This window comes from Gouania willdenowi, chromosome 11, assembly GCF_900634775.1.
Source record: "Gouania willdenowi chromosome 11, fGouWil2.1, whole genome shotgun sequence".
Classification (NCBI taxonomy): Eukaryota; Metazoa; Chordata; class Actinopteri; order Blenniiformes; family Gobiesocidae; genus Gouania; species Gouania willdenowi.
Genome location: NC_041054.1, coordinates 20311221 through 20338158, shown reverse-complemented (window position 1 = coordinate 20338158; position 26938 = coordinate 20311221). Strand labels below are relative to the sequence as shown.

Sequence of the window (26938 nt, the reverse complement as noted above, 5' to 3'; positions counted from 1 at the left end):
GAGCACCCAGTGTTACTGATGGTGCTCAAAATCCAATGTAACTCTCTGCTCGCTGCATGTTTGCACTTTTATAAACGTGACAAGCGACAGATTTCTGAGTGAGCTTGTTAGCTTCATGCATCCTGATTATTTGTTTGATTAGCGAGACGAGCTAATAGTGCAGAGGAAGTGTGTCAACGAACTGCATCAGAACTACACAATTACTGATCACACACACACCAATTATCTGTGGGGTTACACTTTGCTGTGCTTGCGTGTTAATGTTTTCTCATTTTGAAAAACATGCCATGACAGCCAAGATTAGAACATTTGATTTTCCATTTAAAAATGTCTCAGATTCCATTTTAGATTTTATCCATTCCTGGGTTAATTTATCCTTTTCCATTTCATCTTTGTTTCATCGTCTTTCCCTACTTAGAACTATTTAACGGCCTTTAAACTTCCCCAAAATTTACCAAAATGCTAAATAGGGTTAAAAGAGTCAAATACTGTTATCAATTTTACTTTTATATGCTTAAAATGGGTTACGATGGAATTGTGCAAGGTTACATCGCAAGATTTGTCAGATAGCTACACTGTAGACACTCAGCCATCTGTTTTATTGGAAACCATATCATGGAAATGTATTTTCCATGTACATGTAGGTTTTAGTCTGTGTCATATAGATATTTCATTTAAAGCAACACCGTGTAACTTTTGGCCACTCGGGGCGCTAGATCTGTAAGTTTCACGTCAAGCGCCCCTAGTGGCCACAAGCGCAAAAATCAACAATCAGTCAGTTGTAGGGATGTAACGATTCACTCAACTCCCGATACGATTCGATTCGCGATACTGGGTTCACAATACAATTCTCTCACGATTTATTTTACAAAATGGGACTCTAGACAAATTAAAAAAATACTGTACTATTTTCCTTTTATTTTTCATTGTCAAAAGAATTCCTTGATAAACTATTCAAAACAATGCAATTTAACTAAAAATAAATCTTGAATGAAATAAATAAAGGAATAATACAAATGAAAATGAAGCCTATTAATTTAAATTCTGGTTCTATAATAAACTATGCAAAACTGCATAATAGTTCTTTTTCTTTTAAAAGTGCAACTGAAAATGTATTTTGTGCCTTAACAATTGGACTTTAAAAAAAAAAAAAAAAAAACGTGATTGCCCTGATTTACGTCATTTTTGTTTGGACCAGCAGAGGGCGCTGGTAACCCAGTGGTCGGTTGGCATGCAGATATCTTGCAGTGAAGAAGAGAAGCTATGCTAGCAGACAGAGCTAATAGAAAAGCGTTACTTTTACAGATATTCAAGTAATATTACAAATATTCTTTCGGTGCTAAAGGAGTAAGGAATCATTTATTAACATATTTAAGAGGAGATGGCGGCAGACTCCGCCCGCCGCCTACACTTGTGGATAGCGCCCTCTGCTGGTTAAAAAAAGTACTGCGATTCAATTTTCAGAAAATCGATATCAACCGTGATACCTATGAATCGATTTTTAACTGCCTTATGATTAATCGTTACATCTCTAGTCAGTTGGGTCAGCCTCCCTTGGCGTTTGATTGTGTATGCAGACAGTAGTTGACCTGTTGGTTGAAGAAAGATCATCCACTCACTATTGAAGAAAAGTAAAGTTAGTTTTATGTAAGTAGGAATCTGTTGCTTGTGTGAAATGCCTGAAGGTGCGTTCACACTGAACACAACTGAAGTGATTGAAGCGACTAGATTACATTCAAATCAATGTAAATGACGCAACCTCAAGTTATCCCCCTTCAAGCGATGTGACTTGCGTGATTTGAGCGACTAGGTCAAGCACCACCTCGTCGCTCAAAGTTGAAAAAAATGAAGCCACTTCAAGCGACAACTCTCCCATCCTTCACTGTTTGTAGATCCGCGGTAGCAGCACCTCCCTGCTCCCCCAGGTGCAGACGGCTGCAGCAGAGGGCTGTACTACACTTCCTCAATTTATCGGGGCAAAATTAAAGCAGTTAACTTCTTGAATAAGCCTACATTCTGAGTGAACTCATCCTTTAGTAACTCTGTAGGTTGATAATTTAAACTGTAAAAGCAGAGCTGTCTATGATAACTGCTATAAACATATGGCTGGAGAAGAAGGAAAAGAAGAGATCAGACCTCTCTCTCTCTCTCTCCTCTTTCACCGCTTCTACACACACACACACACACACACACACGCTGTTCCCTGGTCATTGCGTCAGTGGAGCAATAAAGTGATGGAGTGACCAAAAAGCACCACTTAGTGAAAAATTTTAGCAAAAGCCTTAGCTCCATGAGTATATCCGAGCCTGTGGTCACGTGACTGCTGTAAAGTGAAACGTTCTCCAGACATTCTCCAGGTCACATGACCTGGCCAACGACGGTCCATCTCTCCAAACTTACATACTGTAGTTGGTATTTCAAGAGGGAAACCCTGCTCTGATCATTGATATTGTCAAGTGCTGTATATTGGCCTGAGGAATCATTTAAAATATCTCATATGGGTCAACTCTTTAGGTCAAAAAGTCTACGATGTGGCTTTAATCTTGCACAAAATCACATGCAGCCGTGACTCTGCGGCAGAATAAGAGCAAAATTTGACATAGTCGTTAGTTTAGCACACTAGGTGGACGTTCAGTCACCTGTTTTTGATGGGGGGGGGATTTTAAATGACTATTTGACAATTGACTGATATGGTGTTGATATTGTTGGAATGGATGATTATTCATGGTTTCTTTTTGTGTGCAATACTATAATTATATGTCTTTAAACTCAATAAATCTATTCATAAAATCTATTCAGGCCAACTTGTTGGCTGCCATTTTCAGAACAAGGACACAGAGTTTCAGAACATCTAACTTCAACTTAATCTAAATCTAAAAACAACACAGCAACGTACGTAAGCGAAGAGACAAAACAGATACGATCACCAGACAGTAAGATTAACACTAAAACATCAGTTTCACCCAAAATGCACAAAGTCTAAATTATTAACAAGTAAGAATAATAATATTTTAAAATGTAAACTTAATACACGTTAAACAACTCATATAGACATATACCTAAATAAACCAAATAAACAGACACAATAGACCCCTACATGATAAATAATAATAAGGAATAAATCAATAATCTTGATTTGTATTGCTTTAAATCACAAGTAAATGACATCTCTAACTAAGTACAATAAACTGATTGTTGGATTTGTAAATGTAAAACATCTTTTCATTAAAATAATACTGTTAGATGTGAACTTATACATTTCTTCCTGCGTGTATGTCTTTATCTTTGATGAGCTCATGTTTGACCCTGACGATCACAAATGTCTTATGTATCATAACAAAAGAAGACATGTGCAGCCTGCATGTGCCAGGCAAAAGAAGGAGAAACACGAAATAACATAGAATAAAAATTCTGAGAAATCTACATTCAAGACCCAGGGAGTGAGCAGACCCTGACACCCATGGTTGTGTATTAGATGAGTGCCCGTTCTATTGACTTGATCTTGTTGTTGATTCATTTTCTGTTCATCTCTAATAAATTGATGAATTGATTCAGCAAAGCAGAACCTCTGACTATGTCTCTCTGTACGCAATCTCAGGTACTGAATATGAGAGTTAGCTCAAAACTAGTAGTAGTAGAGTAAATGACGTGAAAGTCAGGCCAGATCAGTATTTCTGCTAAATATTATCAACCTAATCTAATGACTGCATTTGTAGCACGATCACTAACTGACTATAATGATTATATTATTGGTTATAATTTAATTTGGTAAATCACATTTAGATCAAAATATCGCTTTCAACCAGGGGTGGACTGGGACAAAAAATCTGCCCTGGCATTTTCTGTCCAGACCAGTCACTGTATTATCAGCGACAGCATGTAGGAGCTGTTATTAGGTCAGTGATGCTCAACATGTGGCTCTTTATGTCTTACATTAAGTTATTATTCCCCTAGAAAACCTTAAAAGAAGGAAACTTTTTAACCCCTTTTACCTATTTTCTTTGGCCATTTTACAACTTCCTTTGTCCCATTTTCAAAAGGTTCTGAGACTTGATTCCACTTTTTTCTAATTTTTTTGTTCTTTTTCTCAAGTTCTTTTTGACACTTTTATCCAATTTTTGTCTTTTCTTTCATTTTTTTGGCCATTTTTCATCCAAATAAGCAAACTTTTATCCAATAAATACCACTTCATTCCTTTTTGCCCAACATTTAGCCGCTTTTTGTTCCACATTTTGCCCTTTTTCACTATTGTTTGCTCATTAAAGCTACCCTTTGTCATTTCATACCATCTGGTTCCTCATTATTTGCCCATTAATTGGCCACTCTTGACTGCTTTTGGCCGATTTTAGTCACTTTACACTCCTTTCTTGCCACGTTTTTGCCACTTTTAGACCTTTTCTGGCCACCTGTTTCCAACGTAGCGGACCGAACCAGCCCACTTGGGGTCGACGGCCCACCAGATGGCCAGTCCACCCTTGCTTTCAACAGAGACCCAGAAAAGGGTGCGATCTGATATCTTTTGAAATGAGTCAACAATAGTCCTGAAAATGCTTTTAAAAATCATTCTGAGTTTTCACCATAAAATCTCCTTCTTTGTGGATTCATTTGTGCACAGATTGGCTGAGCAGCAGAGCATGGCCTCCTGTTATAGTTGTATATGTTCCATAGCACGTAGATGCCATCTTGCTCTGTCTGCGTGCGCTGCCTCGCCCCCTGCACTGACACTATGACTCTATGTAGGATGGTGTTGATGCAGAATTAGCGCGTTAAAGCCGCTCTTCCTCAACATGCTCTCATTCTGTCACAGCCCTGAGCGCCGCATGCATGTGTGCACCAACCGAGTGGGGAGCAGGTGGTCAGCTCAGCCACACCTGTTGTTAATGCCATGTAGTATAAACGCTTCCATAGCATCTCCCATTTATAGCACAACAACGGAGCTGCACACAGATGATGGATGGGATGTTGTTTGACAACACGGTGAAACTGGAGATCTTAATGTGTCTGCTGCAGATTTGTGCGCCTCGCACTCTCTCGCTCGCTCCCGACCGGACGCTCTTTGGGTTTGTTTGGCTGAGCTTTCTCCGCCTCTGCTCATTGTCTAAATTGCATCTCACAGCTTTTGTTTCTAGTTTGTGTGTCTGGCACCAGTGTGGAAATGGGATTCCCACTAATGTAAGCTTGGAATGCAGTAGAGCTCAATAAACACAACATGAATTGCACTGAAATATAGGAAAAGTTAAATACAGGAAGCTGGTTCATAGTTCAAGCTGTTTTTTTCTCTCTCTCTCTGTCTTTCTAACTCTCTCTGTCTCACACACACACACACACACACACACACACAGAGTCACAGTAATCTGTCATGGGAGTTGTGTGTGCGTCTGTGTGTGTGTGTCCATGCAAGGATCTCAGCTCAGTTCATTAATCTTGTCTTTGTTGTGTCAAGGAAGACCTAATTAGATTACATTACGCCACACACTCATTCAAAGCAACCCAGCAGGACGCATAGGTCATCTCGCCACACACACATGCACACGTATCAACTCCAAACGACCCAAATTAATTCTTCATCACAGAATTGCCAAATGGTTGTGAGGATGGATTTGATGAAGCATAGATTTGCACCAATTTCCTTCTGGGTCAGGAAGCCGTTGGGACACATTCACAGTTACAGGGCACAGAATGAGCAGCACTGAATGGCTGCAAATGCATCACCCTGCTGCTCGTCAGCTTGTCAGAGGGAATCTGGGTTATTAGAGTGCGTGGCTCCTGGTGTCAGTCACCCATCCAATCATTGGGTTGGCTTTCCTTTTCCCTAAAATAAATATTTGGACCTTTGATTCTCTAGAAAACCTGATCCTCAGTGATCACAGAAAGCTGGATCTTGGACTGCCTGGTTAGTATTCTGATGTTACTGACACTGAGTGTGTGACTCTCCTCCTGCCAGTCCTCCTCTGGAGCAGCTGCTCTCTTTATGGATGAGTAAACTTGTCCCAATTTGATTCTTTTTTTGTGTGGGTGCAAAGGCGTGCATACACTTGCATGTTTGGCCCATTTTGAGCCGATTTTTAACTTGTGCGTCTATTTTTGGGATCAAGTTGAGTCTCTGCCGAATCGTGTGTCGTGTAGTACGGGGGTTCTCAACTGGTGTCACCCTGGGACCCACATTTTGCCACAGTAATTAAATGGCGACCCACTTTTTTTTTTTTAGAATTCAACTATCCAATTTTTATTTTTTCAAAATTAGCTGTTGAAAACACACACACCATATATCATCTTTTTTTAAAACATGAATCGGTAACACTTTACACAAAGTTTTATACATACAGGCTGACATTATGCTGTCATTATTACATGACACCTGTCATTAGCATGAATAAGGTGTCATGAAGGCTGTCATTAAGTGTCGTTCATTACCCTAACACTTAGTTACCCTAATCCCTAACCTTAACCCTACCTAACCCCACGAGATCCCTCCACCTAACCCAGAAAATGCCAACATAGCTCCAAAAGCGTCACAATTTAGCGAACAACACTTATTGACAGCCTTCATGACACCTTATTCGTGCTAATGACAGATAATTACAGCGTAATGTCAAAGTTTACCCACAAATCTATATATTTTCCTGTGCAACATGCATTTCACATCATGCCTGTCAAAAGAGAAGTTTCTTTCAAAATAAAAGACAAGTCCAACATGAGAGACATTAAGTATTTATTTATTTTTGTCAAGCTGTCCGCAACCGACCCAGTACAGGTTCGCGACCCACCAGGTGAGAATCGCTGGTGTAGTATACAAGCTTAAGATCAGCTCCAGATCAGCAATCGTATTGTCGCAAGAAAATCAAACCTGTTTGAAATCGTTGCTGCTTTTTCGTTGTTGAAGCTTCTCTGCAGAGAATGGCACAAACTGCCGAGGCAGCACTTTTCTGTTTTAATAGCGATGCTTCAGAGTTTTTCTTCTTCTTCTAATTTTATCGTTGCATTTCCGGATACAAGACTCCAACGTGAGCGGTCAGGTTGCGTCAGAGTGTCGGTCCGTATAGTGTGAGAACATGCATCGTGAAATGCAAATATTCCAGCTGGAGCAGAGTACAATGATTGAAAAAAATCGAACAATGTATGCCCGCCTTAGGCCCTTATTTATTTATTTATTTTTTTATTACTTTATTAGATATTTCGGGGGTTTCCAAAGTAACAATTTCACCTGCTTAAAATCAACAATCTTTTAAATTGCGAGTTGTCACAGGTCTCATTACTAACGATCTGGGCAAAGCTCAGAAATGTTGACAGAATCCAGTCACTTCTTTGCCCAGTTGTTTTCTGTTTATTTCGTCTGTTGCTATTGCTTGGTAAGAGCTTACACGGTACATAGACATGATAATATAGAAAGCTCCTATATAAACAGAATGTGTTCTATTGAGTTTTACATTGTCAGCCACATTCACCCTTTCACACTAACACACCCACTGTTACAGACCTGCCTGCGAGGGCCTGGCTGTCCACTGTAATCAACTTCAGTTCCAGTCTCTTGCCCAAGGACACTTCAACACACAAACATCTATTGCTTGGAGTCTATCCACTGACTCTAACCTGAATGAATGATACGACACCTAACCTGAGCCATGGATGGATGTTTGGTTGTTATTTGGTTTGATTCTTGTTGGTGAATGTTGTCCATAGAGCATGGTGTTTGTCCAATTCATAGTGTGGCCAATCTAAACCAGGCGATCATGTGCTATGTCTATGTGTATGTATTTTGGTATTTGATTGTTCAGTGGTACTTTGAGTTAGTTTCAGTCTATAATTCTGGTATTTTAATGGTCGTGGGTTCAAGCTTTGGATAGGCTCTTTTTCTGTTGAAGTTTTTATTGGCTTTTTTAGTTCCTGACCTCTTGTTTGTACTTCTCCCACCCAGTCACTCTTTCTGTGTATGTGTTATATTCCCTTCTTCTTGTGTATTGCACCCCAGTTTTATGAGTGTGTAAACGTGTAGAATCACAGGTGATTGCCATCTTCCTGATTACCCTCTCTTCTTAAAGAGTGTTGCTTTTGCATTGTCTGTATTGTCATCCCCTCCCAGCCCAGTCTGACAGAGATAGAGAAACGGCTCCGAAAATGACTCCGTAATTTTTCGTGCTTGGCAACACAAATTCCTCTTATTTTTTGTGCTGGCGGGAACAATTTTTTTCATGCTGCTTGGCACAAAATGTTTTCTTTCTGTTGCTTCATGGCAAGCACTTGTGTTGAGCTGCTTTGAACAAATTTCAAAACGATGTAAGTCAATGGGATTGATCACCTTAACCGAAACCCACTGGACGCGTTTGTCGCACGCAGGTTTTTGCAGGATCACAAAATTTCCCCATTTGCTTCATATGCGTGTTTGAAGTGAAGCCCCGCCCACCAGCGACACATCCTACTCGGTGAGTTTCACTGCTTGCTGAAGCGAGGAGCTACGCACCTTTTTCTCCTCTCATTAACATAAACCACCAGTGAAAAAAGCCGGTGTGATTAGTGGCTAATGCTGTCCGAGCTCAGTGCTACAGAGAGAACTTTTACCTGCTACTACCACCTCCTCGCTGATTCTCCTCCACGCCAAATCCTTCCTAGTCCGGTTCCGGTGATAAAGGCCGTGTCATACAGCTCCAGGTGGTCACACACAGCTTCTACTCCATGGTTGAATGGGCGAACAGACCGGTGTCTGTGTTGACGGCCTGACGTCATTGTCAACAAAGACTCTGATTGGCTTTCGTCATGCGAAGCAGTCACTGGAGTTCAATATTTTTCTTGAATCGCGCATCGGACCGCACCTCCGCACAGGAAAAATTTTGCATCTGGGATGCATCTATTCATTGATTTTGTATGTAATCTGGTCGCACGAACATTTCGTGATGCATTCAGTGTGAAAGCAGCATAACCCTGGAAAACAAATTATAATAAGATGTAATAGTACAACATGCTGTAACCTTCAATCAAAATACATTGAAAGCTATTTTCAAGAGCACAAAGAAGTTGTTGTAACCAGTGGGGTGGCAGTCATTCCAGTGGTATCTGTCATTGCGTCCTTGGGCAAGGCATTTCACCCACATTACCTAGTATGAATGTAGTGTGTGAGTGTTGGTGGTGGTCAGAGGGGCCGATGACGCACTATGGCAGCCTCGCTTCCGTCAGTCTGCCCCAGGGCAGCTGTGGCTACAATAGTAGCTTACCACCACTAAGTGTGGAGTGAAAAAATAATCCCATAATTCTGTAAAGCAACTGAGTGTCCAAAAAAGCGCTATATAAAATTAATGTATTATTATTATTATCACACAAAAATAGAAACATAATTTTCCATGTGATTGTGTTGTCCCTATTTTTTTTTGGGGGGGGGCTATTTTTGTTTTGAACCTTTGTTTGTACTTTATTTATTTATTTTTTCATTTCAATTTTTACTTATCTTTTTTTTAACTTTGTTTCTACAAGACAAGACTCAGATAATTGTGTTTGAATTCATTTCAGTTATTTACCACACAGCTATGCTGTTATAGCACAAACAGAAGGGTACAACCAGTTACGATACTGGTATCTTCATTTTGTTAATTTTCCTTTCCGAGCTCTTTTAATTAAAAAAAAAAAAAAACCTGTTTCTATTTCCTGTACTTTTCCAGAAGGCTGAGCAACATTAAAACAAAACATATAAAGAAAGGCTTCTCAATCACCATTAGTGACTAAATAATGTGCAGTTGGAAGAATTGTAGAAAATCAGAGGAAGGCTTAAACGCTGTAGAGCAGTGTTCATTTTGTTGACTGAAAGGTTTTAACTAAACAACAACTAAATCAAAACATATTATTTTCATTTACTAATAAAAACTGAACTTTAATGTTCACATGGGACGAAATCCAATCACAACTAAGTTTATTTTTTCTAAGCTATTCAATCAAACGGGAAAGGTGGAACAAGCCTTTATACCATCCCATATCAGTTGATAAATAATAATAATAAATAATAATAATCAAATCAAAGCTTAAAAAAATGCACAAACTGCTATGATTTACATTTTATTTGACTATTACAGATAGTTGACTAAAATCTTAATGTAATTTAGTTGAATAAAACTGTACTATAACTGAAATAATCCTGATGACTAAATTTTGCCAGAGTACCAATATATCCTACTCAAGTAGAAGTACTGTTACTTGATTGAAATTGCACTCAAGTACAAGTACAAGTAAGTCATACATAAAATACTTTAGTACAAGTAGAAAGTAGCTTAATTAAATAGTAATCAAAGTAAAAGCTACTCGTTACTTTCACCCCCCATGTACAGTATATTTTTTATAATAAATCTCCCCATGGTTCCCTTACATACATTAGACATTGCATGTATAAAGTTAAAAAGGAAGAGATTAAATCTACCACAATTAAAAGCATCTGTACAAAATAAAAGGTTTGTCATAAGGTACAATTATTTTTTAAACAAAAAAATAATAACTTACTCGTATAAATGTAACAAATTACTTTACTTTCTTTTAAAACGTACTTAAGTACAAGTACATTTACTGAATGACACCTGTCATGAAGGCTGTCATTAAGTGTTGTTCGTTACCCTAACCCTTCGTTACCCTAATCCCTAACCTTAACCCTACCAAACCCCACTAGATCCCTCCACCTAACCCAGAAAATGCCAACATAGCTCCAAAGGCGTCATAATTTAGCGAACAACACTTATTGACAGCCTTCATGACACCTTATTCGTGAAATATACTCAAAAAAGTACATGTAACCATAAAAGCAACTCAGTTACAGTAACTTGAGTACTTGTAATCTGTTACTTTCACCTCTGAATTTTTGCCTAAAACTAAGTTAGTTAAAAGACTATGACTAAAACTAAATGAACCTATAATGGGTTAGTTATATTCTATAATCCTTTGCATTATGGTTGAGATGTCACCACAATGAATGTGTGTTTGAAAGGAGGGTCATGATCATTCTGGAAGGATTGAGTGTGTGTCAATGGATGAATGAGACCAACTGCAGCCCTTTACTACCACTCAGGATTGTAACTAAAGAATAGGTGATTTAACGTGAACATTATACTTTATCTACTCTTCCTGATAGCGTTGTGTCGTTCACAGACACAAAGAGAAAAAGGATGCTTTCAAAGTGTTCTATTTCCATTCCTCACTCACCGATTCCCTCTTCTGCAGGTCGACGTTCAAAGCTAGCGACGAGGATGTGACACGTTTTCTGCTCTCAGCACAGCGAGGCGAGGATGAACCCTCTGTGGCAGAGGAGGCGTCCGAAGCTAAGCTAGAATAGGTGGCGGCAGAGGAATACCCTGTGATCCTGTATCGTTACATCTTTACATCTGTCACCATTGACACAAACTTTCACTCATTATCAGTTTTTTCCACCTCCCCCTTCCCTCTCTCTCTTGTTCGAAGTACATGTGTCTTTTCCTCCCACACTGTCTCCGTCTCCTGAGGTTTTCGTCCCCCTTTCCTGCCTTTGTTTCTTCTTCTTCTTCTTCTTCTTCTTCTTCTTCTTCTTCTTCTTCTTCTTCTTCCTCTTCTTTTTCTTTTTCTCTTTCTTTTTCTTCTTCTTTTTCTTCTTCTTTTTCTTTTTCTTTTTTCTTTGCCCCACATTGCATGTGTCTTGCTTTCCTGCACTTTTTATTTCATTGTCGTCTACCGGTTGGCTTCCTTTTTTTGCTTTCCCCGCTCTCTCGCACTTCATCTCTTTTCTTGGTTTAGCACAGCTGTTACAACCCTGCTTCCTTAGTTTGGTACTGCTCATCACACACACACACACACACACACACACACACACACACACACACACACACACACACACACACACACACACACACACACACACCCACACACACACACACACACTCCTCTTTTCTCCCCTCTCCTGCCAACTTCACACTTCTTCTCCTTCTCTCTCTTATGTAAATGTCTTCTTCTGGTTGTACCTTAGAAACACACACACAGGCACAGAGTCCTCCGGTCTTGAGTCATTACCCAGCTCACTTCCACATTAGCTAATCTCACACATCACCATTCTCACATTTCCACTTGTGTGCACGCACGCACACGCACACGCACGCACACACCCATGCACACACACTTTTTAACTATGAGCTCTCTCCCTTTCTCTCTCTCCAACACACACACACACACACTAACACACACTGGTGCACTCTCCATCTTTTCCTCCCTCCCAGTGTGACCCTCTTTCTCTCTCCCTCTCTCTCTCTGTTTCTCTCAGTTCTCATCTGCTCCTCAGCAGAGAAACATGTTGCCTCGTTGCAGCCACAATAAGCAGTAAGCTGAAGCTGCCTGTTTCCCTGCTTTTACTGAGCAAACACTAAGAGGCAAGAAGAAGCGGGAGAGCTTGAGGACGCCAATAAAAAAAAAAAAAATAATAACTCTCATTCGTCCCCTGTGGAGTTGCACAGATTGAAAGAAGAAGAAGATTGTATTTTATTCCTGTCCTGACTCAGTTTGTGAAAAGATGTGAGCCAGGATCTCAGAGCTGGAGAGTTGGCCCGTCTTCACTCGGACGTTCATCCTTCACTGGCAACTTTTTTGAAAGCAGACAAAGAGCGAGTGGACGTCCACAGGTGAGGGCTTGGTGGTGGAGCATCTCCTATAATCTGCACATCTCTACTAAATCTGTACTTTGTGGTTCTTTCCTCTTGTTTTTGTTCTTGACTGAAAAGCAAGCCAACACCATTCTAATATAGGCGGCGGCCTGATGTGGCAGGAAGCCCTGTGGACCCGAGGACGCTACCTGCTGGAGAAGAACGATGGGGCTGAATCTGCTGAAGGCCCTGAGAGCCTGGGGGACGGGTGCTCGGCGTTCCAGGCGGAGGTGTGCATGGAAGGGGAGAAGCCCCAGGACTGGCTGTATGAGTCCTACTACAGGATGAGCCAGCAACATCCACTCATCGTATTCCTGCTGCTGATCGTCATGGGAACCTGTCTCGCATTGTTGGCAGTGTTCTTTGCTTCAGGACTGGTGAGTGTGAAGGTTTGTGTGCACCTGTCAGTCTGTGTTGGGTTTTAAAAGTGTGCCATTGTAGGAGAATGAGTAGAAGAGTGTGGGACAATAGACTGTGACACTTTACTTGAAGTTTTATGAAGGCTGTCATTATTATGACATGACATCTGTCATTAGTATGAATAAGGTTTCACAAAGGCTGTCATTAAGTGTCGTTTGTTACCCTACCCGTAATCCTTCGTTACCCTAACCCCAAAGACTAACCCTAACCCATTTCTCCTAACCCTAACCCTAACCCATTTCTCCTAACCCTAACCCTAACCCATTTCTCCTTACCCTAACCCTAACCCATTTCTCCTTACCCTAACCCTAACCTTCCCTTCCCCTCACCTATCCCTAACCCCAGATACCCCCAAACCCTTCTTCCCGAACCCCCTCCTCCACATCCCGCTATAAGCACTTGATCTTTTATATCAAGATTTTAATTACTTATTTTTATGACATATTAAAATTGGGTGGGGCAATAATCTGGTTTCCATTCTCATGATAAAGATGCAGACCCTTTCCTCTTTACTGAGTCCTGGACCCGTATTATTGGAGTTTTTTTTTTTTAACTTTGTTCTTTTAATTCCTAGTCTTAATTGTGTCTTTATTTTGATTTTACTATTTTAAATCTACTGTTATAGGGAGGGGAAGGGGTTCCTGTAGCCCATGCCCTCAAACATGTCGATCCTTACCGAGCAGGACTCGGTAGGGATCGAACAACCACCTGAAATGGCCTGAGTGGCAGTTCTCGCGAGATTAGTGCTGACAGCAGCAACAAACCCAGAAACAACTCAGAACAGAGATGATAAATGAAGACGTTCCGGCGAAAAAAACTAAGAACTGGTGAAAATATGTTGTAAAATGTGACAGAGAGTTTATCTTCACATTCTGTTAGATTAATAACTGAGATTTTAACGTCTCTCACAGTGGAAGGAACCACGTAAGTCACCATGAAAAGTCTGCCAATCACAAGCTCCACAAATATACACTGCTTTATAAAAGTGTTAAAGAATGTAAAGTCTGCAACAAATGTGTCTAATAAGTCATTAGTGAATACCAGAGAATCACATGAGTGAGTATGAGAAATTAAAAGAAAATATGTAATGAAAATAAAATGTTAATGTCTAACTTAAAGACAAGCAACGTGAAATTAATAATAAATATTCAACGTGTTGACTTGTATATAAACTGTAAGTATATTAAATAAACACATGTGCTTCATATACACATTTATGTTTTTATTTAGGCTGTTTTATAATTTAGGAATTAGGGCTGGGCGATATATCAAGATTCAAGATGTATCGAGTTTTCTATTTCTATATATATATATATATATAATAGCTTATTATGTATCAAATACTAGTTTTAGGAGTCCCTGCTTATACTTCTCAGAACAACATGTAAAGCTCAGTTAGATGGATTTCTGAGTGCACATATTGATCAGCTGTTTGTTAATAAATGTCCCTGTGTAGCATTTTGCATTAGCAAATTTAACCCAGAATTGTCTTTCTGGTCAGACTTCATTTGATAAAATTATCTAGATTTATATCATATATCACCATTTTGAGAAAATATATTGAGATATGAGTTATGGTCTATATCACCCAGCCCTAGTAGGAATGTTCACAGCATTTCAATTTTAAAAAAGGTTGATTTACCAGATTCTAATCACATAATTGTATTTAGTAAGTGGTTGATTAGTGGGTATTTTAGATTTATTGTACACCTATCTTAAAATATAAGGAATACTGGAGCTTGGTTGGGTGGGTGGGACGGCTGGTAGCGGGCGCCAGAAAATTTCCCTTATTTTCAAATCCAAAACTTGACAGGTATGGTCCAAAGTGTTCTGAGTGGACAGTGAATCCCTGTAAATGAGCTTTAGAAATACAGAAACATGACGCTGGACTTCAGCCAATCAGAGATCTTTCTACCAACAGGGCGATCCCATCAGCTGTTTTAAGCATTACTATTGGCTGCTCGAGCTGCTCGTCAAAAGTCGATGCGCGTTCTGGATCTGAGAGTACGGACAGTCCCATGGCTCTATATTCTAGCTGAAGTCTCTAATGCGGCTTTTGACACAGCGGTTACATGGCAAATCAAGAGGAAAAAGGAAGACAGAGGTGGAGAAGCAACAGAATAAAGGCACAAACGTAGGAACGCTGTCGGTGTGTGCAGCAAACTGCCAGCGATCTGTTTTCAGTCAGTGCAGTCTGCCTCGAGTCAGAGAGAGAGAGTGAGAACAGACGGAATAAATAGCTTATTTAAGGTGAAAAGAACAGACCCAATTCATCTGCAGTGTAGATAGAGTGTGTCTGCCTTGATCAGCTGAGATCAGCTGCAGCTCGGTTGCTTGTGTTTGAGCAGCAGCTGTGACTCTGACCCTCTTGCTGTCCTCACAGCAACAAGTGATACGTCCTTTTATGTCTCTAAAACATCAGAAAACTCTTCAATGCCACAAGATAAAGTTCCTACATTTGCTACTAGTCTCTATGGAGAAAACAGTTGCAAAGAGTTCCACAGTGTGTGCGTGCACACAAGAGTTTTGTTCAGGAGGGGAGGTGGGAGCGTGGAGCGCCTCACGATTCTACATACCGCAGCTTTAAAAGGTATTTCTTGCACTACATGAGTGTGAGGATTCTTGTACCTTTGCATCTTAGTGAAAAGACATTCTGGTTTGCTCCTGATCTGTGCGACATACTGTATATCTGTATTTTCCTTCTGCTTCGGTTTCCTTCAACCCTGTGTTCTGAGCCTTAAGTGTGAATGTAGGTGTGAGTGTGGTTGGCCCTGTGATGGACTGCTCATAGACCGATGTGTATTTATCATGCCTATAACTTTACATTAAGCTAGTCAGCAACCCCTGTTAAGACTAAGCCTGTTCAGATGATGGATGGATGGATGGTTGGATGGATGGATGGATGGATGGATGGGGTGATATTTGAACTTTTTTAATAGAGAACAATGAAACATTTCAATTGGATACTGTTATTATAATGATATTTAAAAGTGATTCTTAAACTGATTAATTTCCAGCTTGGGTCCAGTGAGAGGATTATCTAGGGTGAGATGATGTTTAAACTGAGTTAAGTGATTTCCTAATCCGACAAGCAGCTAAAAAAAGCTCCCCTTCGTGGTGAGACAGGCAGTAAGGGCAGTCAAATGTAGGGAGAGACTTGATAAGATCAGAGGTTATGACAGGAAGTGTCAGTCGGGAAGAGTTTGTATTCATAGGAAAGGACAAGGTTGTGCATGTTCTGTATTTTAAACAGGAAGTCCACAAGGAATTTACCTGGAAACCAACAAGCTGCTACAGAATGGGAGTGATGTGTTCTGGTGATGAAGAAGGCATCTTCATTTTGGATGATATATTACTGGGTAATAACGATGTTGACGATGCGTTAGTCACTGTAACGTATCGCCAACAATCTGTTGTGTAGCAGAACACACTTATAGCTCTAGGTTTGATTGTTGGGATGGACCTTGGACCTTTCTGTGTAGAGTGCATGTTCTCTGATTATTCATGATCACGGAAAACAGAGGAAAGAAAATCAAATCTGAGCTGATTTTCCCTCTCTTCATTTAAAATCAGGCCCCAATATGACATATTATTATATAAGGACTCACAGGCATGTTTTGGGACAATCACACATTTAAATGCTAGGGTGACTGAATGTCTAGCAAGTATTTAATTTGTCAAATTACGCTCTTAACCTGGTACTAAATCTCCTGCTATGTAATCACATTTTGTGCAAAATGAAATGGAAATACCTAAATGACATGGACTAAACACTCACTTGTATTTTTTGGGACCATATTTCCATGTTATTCTTCTTGTAAAACGGGTAACTGGATGTCTATCAAGCTTAGCAAATAGACATTACGCTTTCAACGTAACCCAAAATTTCATCACCTGTTCCTTGTCCCATTTATCTATTTTCCTGAACATTTCATTCAAATCCGTTCATAACTGTTCAAGTTATCTTACTGACAGACAGAATGAATGACAGACTGACAGATTGACAGATACAGTAAATGGAGGGTAAAACATAACCTTACCGTTCTTCGCTTCACTCTTTGCTGTTGGCGGAGGTAATAGATGTTGAATCTTTTACCCCTTTATTACATGTTTGGTATGATTTTTGGAGGTTTTATAGCCGGTAAATAGGGAAAGACAATGAAACAGAAACTTCCTTCCACATTCCAAAATCTTATATTGGTTGGAGTCTCTAATTTGCTCATAGGAGGTGAAAGGCGTATGAATGCGTGTGTCCGTCTCTGTGTGTTTGCCCTGTAACGGGCTGGCATTCTGTTTATTGTGTGCCAGGTCTACTACCCAAAGTGAGATACATATGGGCACCAGGGGAACCTGTTCTTTAAAAAGTGGAAACAGATAAAGGCTGAGTGAATGAATAAAGGAATGAATGAAAGACTAACAGCGAAAGGAGGAGGTGAATATTAAAGTGAAGGGTCCCCAGGACAGAGCCTAGGGGCACACTTACTAAAGTAACTTTGAGGGGAGAAAATGTAAGAGCAATATTAATTTTCAACCATAACCTTCCCACGGATCAATCACACTAGTTTAAGTTATAAAAAATGATGATGTTTAGGGGTTGCAAGCTAAATCACATTGTCACTATCGTGTGAGGAAAGAATGTTGTACAGCTACAGGCTATTTATCGCATTATCGGCTTTATGAAGTGTCAGAGAGAGTCCTTATCAGGAGTGTCAGACCAAATGGAGAGTTTAGTTGTGGCATGACAATGAATAAGATTTAGGATGGGTTGGGGAAATGTGGGCATATAATCATGTTTGACTGCACCAGAGGCTTTGAAGCACCACTTAAAAAGACAATGCTCCGTTTTTGCTGAGTGGATGTAGAGCGCTATGAGAGTTTTGTTCATGGCTGTGTGGGTGTGGGGTTTTTTGTCGAGTATAAACGTGTTGTTTTGTCCACAAACACTGCAAAGCAAACTTCAACTATTGTTTCTCGAGTGCTACTTTTGTGTTTTATGAAATTGCCATACAAAAGTGGAGGCTATAGTCCTATAGTTCTGTCGGCTTTGTTGTCTCTAAATTATTGTTTTGCTATTTCATGTTGTTTTCTCTCTGTGTGTTTATGTCATACAGCCTCAAAGCAGCAACTCAGGGCCGTCACTGAAGTCTTCTGCCATTCATTTCAACTCAATAACGAGGTCCTTCTCTGTAGCACCTTCACCAAATCGATCCCTTACTTCTATTTAAAGCTAATCAATAGACATTATAGCCTCGGGTGATTGATTAGTCATCCAGGTTCTCCCTTTCCTCTGGGGCTCCATGCTTCACAGGTCGAACCCCGACTTCAATTTCCCATCTCAAACAATATAAAGTAAAATCTCCCAGTCTTTTTCATTGTCTCATTTAATAGCAGAAAAGCCCCTGTGATGAGGTGGCTGTTCGATGATGCGTGTAGCCGTGTATATGCATTACTGGATGAAGAAGAATGGCAGGAATAAATAGAGAGAAGGCTTTGAGCTGGGGGCTGGGCGGCAGAAGGGAAGGGAGGATGTTGTTGTAAGTGTTCTGGCTTTATCAGCCAGCCAACAGAAATCCAGCAGAAGCAGCGCTAATGCTCCCAAAATTACTCCACACTTTTATCTTTCCCCACAGATTAGGCCTGGAGTACTCGGCGAATGCCGTGGTTTCAAGAAGGGCAGCTCCTCCTCCACCCATTTGGTACAGTGTGTCTGCGTGTGTGCATTGTGCGTATACGGGTTGACACATGCGTGTCGTTTGGGCGTGTTTGTCTGAGGAAGTCTCTCATTTCCTTTATCGGCTTATCTGCAATTTTTGGAGTAAATAACTTTTGTTGTTTCTTGTTGGGTTAAAGTTGTATTGATTTTGCTTGAGTGTGTGTGTGTGTGTGTGTGTGTGTGTGTGTGTGTGCGTGTGGCCTTGCATGTGTGTGTACAAAGTTGTTGTAATAGATATATGTAGCCAATTCCCCACTATCAATTACAATCCAGTATTTTTTCCCCGCCCATTTCATTTTTTTAAACATTTTTTAAGTGTATTTATGCTGATATAATACAGTATGTGGAGCTCCAATGCACACTCTGTTGGTCTGCTTGTTTGATGGATGCATTATAGTGATGCATAACACTTGCTGTTGCTAGGTGGTTATGTCACAGAAGGTATGGTCAGAGCAGCACCTTCAGCCAAAGAATAACAACCTGCTGGAGGCACCACAGCAGGTGTTTATTATTAGTTTATTCCATCAATGAGGAAAAACTTAGGGAATTAAAACATCAGAGACCATGGAAGGCTGCATGGATGTCAAGCAGGGGTGGACTGGCCATCTGGCATACCAGGCAACGTCCCGGTGGGCCTTCGACCCTAAGTGGGCCGGTTTTTTTAAGTGGCCAAAAATTGACAAAAATTGGCAAAAAAGAGTAAAAAGTGACTAAAATGGGCCAAAAGCAGTCAAGAGGGGCCAAAAAATGGACAAATAAAGGGGAACCAGGTGGTATGTTATGACAAAGAATAGCTAATTAGGCAAAATGTGGCAAACAATAGTGAAAAAGGGAGAGAAAAAAATGTGGAACAAAAGAGGCAAAATGCAGGAAAAAAGGAAACAAGTGGTATTTATTTGGTAGCTTATTGGGATGAAAAGTGGTCAAAAAATTTTAAGAAAGGACCCATATTATACAAAAGTGTCAAAAAAAGAATATCTATTGGCAACGGTAGGTAAAGTCAGGAAAAACTTTTGAAAAGTGGTAAAAATGGGACAAAGGAAGTTGCAAAATGAGCAAAGGAAAAAAAAAAAAAAAACTGGTTAAAGTTTCTCTTTTTTAAGGTTTTCTGGGGGAATAATAATTGAAATTAAGACATAAAGAGCCACATGTGGAGCATCACTGATTTAATAATGTAGTAATGTGCCTTTCTGCTTTAATGTGCCTTTCTGCTTGTTCGGTTTTCATGATTAGGCTCCCTCCTGTTTTCACTCAGGTGTGCCTCCTCTCCCGGTTGCCTTATCTCACTACTTAAAGTGTGTTTGTTGGTCTATTGTCTTCTGAAACGTCTCTTGGTCCTGTTTCAGTCCTTGTGCCACGTTGGTTCTTTCTGTCAGTCAGTCCTTTGAGTTATTTAATTTTCTTTTCTGTGAGTGTTTTTTGATGGACACCTTTGATGCATTTTAAGTTTGTGCTTTTTCATATCTGTTTTGCATTCATTTTGTTTGACTTCATTTAAAAGTCAAAGCTATGTTAAAGTAGCTACCTCCCTTCCTCTTCCCTGACAACATCTACCCTACCAAAAAAACTAAAATAATACATTTATTTCTGCTGATCTATTATTGGTGGCTGAGGCCAAAAATAGTATAAAGAGCTAGATTTTTTTTCCCTTACTTTCTCTCTGAAAAGGGCAGGAAATCATATAATATAGGCTTTTTATTGTGTTTTTACGTGTCATTAATTCTTACTCAAGCAAGCAAGTAGAAACTGCTGCATTCAATAGATTGAAAGTGAAATATACTTCCTGCTGGGACTTCAGCCCACCTTCCTGTTTCCCGTCCTCCCTTCTCTTCACTTTGGGACAGTAATTTACTATTTTTGGCATGTTTCTGCCCATTTATGCTGATGAATAATTAGCTAACTGCACTAATATGTCTGGATCAGCTGCTGCTCTGTCTTTATTATCCCCTTTTCCTCCCACTATAATAGCTGGATCAGCCAGACTGGCTTAAAAAAGAACAGAATTGTTCTGGGTGACAAAGCAGTACAATATGGCTGGCAGACTTGGCTCCTCCCTCACATTCATTTGAAGGGAAAATGGTTTAAAAAGGGTTTTAACGTGATGTGATGGTCCACAATTACAGAAATGTGCTGATGCCTTGTTTTTCTGTGGTTATTTCCTTCAGCGAGTTGCTCACCGAGTCAGAAAGCAGCTCCGCCGGCTGTGCATGTGTGAATGTGTGTGCGTGCTTGTGTGAAATAATGCTGTTTGTGTGAGTTTGCGGATATGCTCCGTTCTATTTCTCTGATTCAGAGTCTGCACCGCTGCTGTGGCGTCAGCGTGCAGATCCTGTGGGATTCCGTCCACAGACCCTGACTAACACATGATGGCTCTCTTGGGGCCGCGCTGCTACATTACCACACACACCAGAACGCTCCCCTCCTGTTAGGGCTCTACCTAAAGCAGCCTCGTGCAGCTCCAGTCAATAAGCTGTCAAATCGCTGCCTGAGTCAGGAGGTATTTTTGTTGTTTTGTTGTTACATAAAGGCACCTCAGTCAAAATGCATAAGGTAAAAATAGACACGTTTTCTTGTCGTTAGTGTGGTTCATTTTACTGTCAGACTGGACACAGTAATTCACTATTTGTGCTGAACATCTGCTGGACACGGGAGCTAATCACATGTTTTAATTTACAATGTGCAGAAGGCTGAATAAATCCCTGCTGGGGATAAATGGGGTATTTACATGTGACTGCTGGTTACCAAGCCATAGTACATGCTGATCAACTGAATGAGTGTTTAGTGAAGACGGAAGATTATTCTGATGGAGCTGCTGAGTCATTTCAAGCTTTACATGACATTACTATGCAGATAATCTCAGTGCTTTGCTACTGGTGATGGTGAATTCAGCTCATGCTGAACATAGTGAAAGCCTAAAAAGAACTACTTGAAGTTTAATACTAGGGATGTAAAGATTAATCGTAAGGCAATTCATATTCGATTCATGGGTGTCACGGTTCATACCGATACTCAATTGAATCGCAGTACTTTTTTTTAAACAGCAAAGGGCGCTATGTATTTATCCTTCTCTTGTTGGAACTACGTCACTCACACGTGACGTGAGCGTCACGCCAGGCATAGCCGGCCCAGCCTATAGGCAGACTAAGCGGCTGCTTAGGGCCCCCTGGCCGCTAGATGGCCCCCACCCTGGCAACTCCATTTGCATGTTACCGGTACTGCATTTGATTGTAATTACAAACTGGCAACCAAGAGAGTGACGTTGGACCTGACATTGCCACAGTTGGTCAGCTCATTGTAAGCAAGTAGCGTGGAAAAAAATGCCTGATACATCATGTCAAAGATAATTTATCCGTCCAGAAGCGTAGGTAGGGGGCAGAATCACCTACTACTCTCAAACATGTTCATGAATGATTCCTTACCCCTTTAGCACCTAAAGAATATCTGTAATATTACTTGAATATCTGTAAAGTCATGTTTTTCTATTAGCTCTGTCTGCTCGCATAGCATCTCTTCTTCACTGCTAGAAAAGCTGCATCCCAACTGACCACTGGGTTACCAGTGGCCTCTGCTGGTCCAAACAAATGTCTGATGTAAATACAGTACACTGACTATTTTTTTTAAGTTCAATTGAGAAGGCACAAAATACATTTTCAGCTGCACTTTTAAAAAGAAAAGGAATTATTATACAGTTGTGCATTGTTTACAGTAGAGCCAGAATTTAAATGATTAGGCTTCTTCTTCTTTTTTGTACTATTTAGTGTTTTAGTATTTTATTTATTTCATTCAGGATTTATTTTTAGTTAAACTGAATTGTCTTGAATAATTTAATGCCCATTTTAATGTCTATCTACAGTAGTTCATTCCATAATTTCACACCACAAAGAGAGTTGAATGGATGGTAGGCTGTTTAAAATTACAATTCCCTCTTAGATTTTATGTTCCTTCTCTGTCCATGAACAACATTTGGATGTTGCTTGGTAACAACTTATTCCAGGCTTTAAACAAAACTCTCCCGATTTGAATTTAACGAGGTCTCCGAATGTTAAAATACCTGATTTTAGGAACAATTGATTTGTATAAGCAAAGGTACCCAGCATAATGAACCATCCTTATGACTTATTTTTTGTAAAGTGTTTTTATATGTATTTCCCCATACCTCAACACAGTAGGACAGATACGGATCAATAAGTGCATAGTACAAAATCTGAAGTGATTTATGATCCAGACCATTTCATTTTACCCAGTATTCCAATACTTCTGGATACTATGGAGCACATGTATTAGATATGAGGTTTCCAGCCGAGCTTAAGATCAATTACAACACCAAGAAACTTAATAGCTGATATCCGGAGTTTCTGAGAAATCTATGTATATGTATCATTCTTTTGAAATGCGAAAAATTACCTAACTAGTCTTTGACTATATCTACACTAATGTATATACTGTAAGTCCCTCCTTCGTCCTATAGACCACTGTACAAATGGAAACGATCGCTGAGTGCACACAGCCAATAGGCTTGACTTCCTCTTTTTGAGACTGTCAATCAATGTGAAAACGGAACTGTGCACGGAAACGAGGCCGTGCGTCACAACAGCAAACATAAATATGATTATGGCTCTTACCTGACCCATAGACCTATATTAATGTGACACAATGTGATCTTGTTATGTTCTGCGATGCACGTGCAGAAATGTGGAGGCGTGGCTTCTAGTAGATTGGCAGAGGCAGTGGGAGGAAGTGAGGCTGTTTAGGGCGGGACATCGAGACGTTTCTCAGAAACTCCGGATATCAGCTTTAATTTCGTAAACTCTTTCAATTTCCACATTTCCAATTTCCAAACATACCTCTTAATTTATTTCACATTTTCCAAATTCAATGGACTTAGTTTTTTTTGGTTTAGCGACAATTTGTGTTCATCAAATCAACACTTTAGTTTTTGCAATTCACTTTTGACCATCAATAAAAGCTGCTGCAAATCTCCCCCGAACAGATAATATTAGTGTCATTTGCAAAAACCACCATTTTAAAAATATTAGACACTTTCCATATTTCATTAATATATAAAATAAATCATTTTGGTCCCAAAATATATCTATGTATCTGTTATATATATTTTTTTCTTTATATATTATTATATATCAATAATATATTTATACAATATCAGTATACAATTAATAATTATATATGATCCAACCATCAATGTCCAACCCGCTTTTGACCTCCTTTTCAGGGTCGCAGGGATTATATATTATACATATTATATTATATATATATATGATATTATACTTTTATATATAATAATTATTATTTGTATAATATTATATATAACTTTTTTTTTATTTTACACATACTTACATACATGTATTCACTTGTGTAATTATTCATTTGCCAGCACTAAATAACTAACACTGATAACACAGAATAAGACAAATACATTTTTTTGCTCCAGAATTATTATCGTAATCTATGTTCTTCTATATCACACTTTTAAACATCCGAGCTGTGGACTCATGTGCATTACACTTTATGATCAATCAGTTTATTCATGAGACAGAGCCCAGAAATGAAGTGTAAGGTCGAGAGTGAATGGGAAACACCAACTACCAGGATTTTACTGTAACATTGCTGTCAGTCACTGTGGACGAACTCTTAACTTGGATACACAACAGAGTAAATGTTACAAAGGGTTGGATGATGTCGCTTTGGTCTGTGTGTGTGTGTGTGTGTGTGTGCGTGTGTGTGCGTGTGCGTGTCTATGCACACAACGTCTACATGCTGACATTGACTGTATGAGTGTGGAAGTGATGCTTTAGCACATTCTCTTGGCTCAGACTGTCTGTCTACCCTGTCTGTTCAGCTATTATTGTGAGAGTGTGTGTGTGTGTGTGTGTGTGTGTGTGTGTGTGTGTGTGTGTGTGTGTGTGTGTGTGTGTGTGTGTGTGTGTGTGTGTGTGTGTGTGTGTGTGTGTGTGTGTGTGTGTGTATGTGTGTGTGTGTGTTCGTGTGTATGTGAGTCTATGTGTGATTTGTACAGTTACAGTAACTAAAGAAGAATTTATTATGTGAATCCTAATCACACTACTCAGTAGGTTTGTGAATGAAATAATTGTTTACTGTTAAATGTGGGACAATATATTGCACAATTTCACAATTTAATATAACTTCACCAGATGTATCGTGACGTATAGTGTACAAGTGTTATCGTGTGCGAGGGGGGAGTATTTTTTTTTAAGATTATCCATATACAACAAATATTTTACTTTTTTTAAATTTTATTTTATTTTATATTTTGTATTTTATATTTTATATTTTATATTTTATATTTTATATTTTATATTTTATATTTTATATTTTATATTCCTATTGAGGTTGAAAGAATAGAATAGAATAGAATATTGATCACCAGAGGGGAAATTCACACTTGCAGCAACACAATACAGTATAAGAGCAGACAGTAAAAATTAAAATAAATACCAGCATAGGACAATAGTTCAAAATGTCAGACTGTGTGAGTGAGGTAGGGGGTGTCAGTGTGGTGACAGTTATTGTATTATGAAGGTCATACCCAGAGTGTGAATGTGAGTATGTCCAGAGTTAAAGTCAAATAAAAGCCTGATTATTTTTCAAACTGCAATCATTTTGGTCTTTTTTTCTTTCTTTTTTTTTTAGAAATTTGTTATCACGAGCCTATTATTGTCAATTGTATCGTGAATTCAGTGTATCATCCCACCCCTTTTAGCAGGACTGGCCATCTTGCAAAGCGGGCATTGTCCCGATGGGCCGTCAACCCAAAGTGGGCCGGTCCAGTCCGCTATGTTTTGGTTTTTTCAACGAGCAAGTGAAGGCGGACATGGAAACAGGTGGCCAAAAATGATCCAAAAGTGGCAAGAAAAGAGTGAAAAGTGACTAAAATGGGCCAAAAGCAGTCAAGAGTGGCCAAAAAATTGACAAATTGTGGAGTTTAAACATGGCTGCTGCTTGGTTCAAGGGTGTGCAACGTCAGATTTGTTTAGACTGCAATGATACCGTTAATACATTATTTCATCAGTCCTACCTCTGCAGTAGTGATGTGCCGTGAGCACTAGGGTTGGGTAGGCAGGGCTTTCCAAATCGAGACCACCAATGTCAACACCAATGACAATTTCATATGTTTCTGCTGGCAAGTGTTAATTCAATTCAATTCAATTCAATTCAACTTTATTTGTGTTGCGCAATTTACAACAAAGTCATCTCAATGCGCTTATCAAAATATAAAATTCATAATAAGAAAGAAAAATATATATCTCATGACACGGCAGCGCATTCGTTGTTTGTGTTGGAAACACAGAAACACGGAGAAAATGACAACAACAACAACTCAGAACAGCCTCAGTGAGGAGCATCCACAAAGTCAATCCTTCCTTTTGTACCTTTCACTGTGGAAAATATGAACACTTTTCTGACCTTTTCTTTGCTGAAGGTCTGGTTGTTCAGGTGTTGGTCACCCATCTTTTAAGAGTTGTAATTTTTCCTCAAAAAATTTTTTCTTTATCATTTCTAGCGCTGTCATCCTGCCTGTAGTGTTATCCCGCCCACTCGCTAGAGAATGTAGCAGCAGCTGTCATGTGATATCAATTCACTAATGCACTGTAAACATACGTATAGCATTTAGCATAGCACGCTTACGTCCAAAGGCAGCTCTCTACGCTGCCTTTGGACATAAATAGTTGTCATCTTGGGGAACTGACGGCGAATGCAGAGCAGCAGTGTGCTTTTGAGAAGGGGTGTGGCCTCCTTCTGCCTTACAGTGGTTAGGAAATAGCGATGTTTAGCGATTTGGGCTATGAAAAGCACAAAATGCTGACACTTTCAAACTTATAGGTATTGTAGGCTATCGGAAATTGAAAAATAAATAATTTATAATTAAAACAAATCATCAAAATATCAATTCAACCTTGGGTAGGCACTGCCTACCTTGCCTACCCTGACAGCACATCACTGCTCTGCAGTGAAGGTTATGTTTTACCCTCCATTTATCTGTTATTCTGTCAGTTAGCAGATAACTTGAAAAGTTATAAACAGATTTAGATGAAGTTTTCAAATTTTCAGGAAAATTGATAAATGAGACAAGGAACAGGTGATTACATTTTGGTGATGTTCTGGCTGCCTATATATATATATATATATATATATATAT

General features: G+C 39.5%; 1 protein-coding gene across 1 annotated transcript in view; it reads left to right on the top strand.

Annotated features, from left to right (window-relative positions):
- Positions 1–12271: 12271 nt before the first annotated feature.
- adcy2b (adenylate cyclase 2b (brain)) overlaps positions 12272–26938 on the top strand; it is an 85440-nt gene continuing 70773 nt past the window's right edge. Inside the window, exons 1-2 of the mRNA XM_028461333.1 lie at positions 12272–12608; positions 12708–13006. Of these exons, the coding sequence (XP_028317134.1) occupies positions 12743–13006 (264 nt within the window). The 5' untranslated portion in view covers positions 12272–12608; positions 12708–12742. The remainder of the gene's footprint in view (positions 12609–12707; positions 13007–26938) is intronic.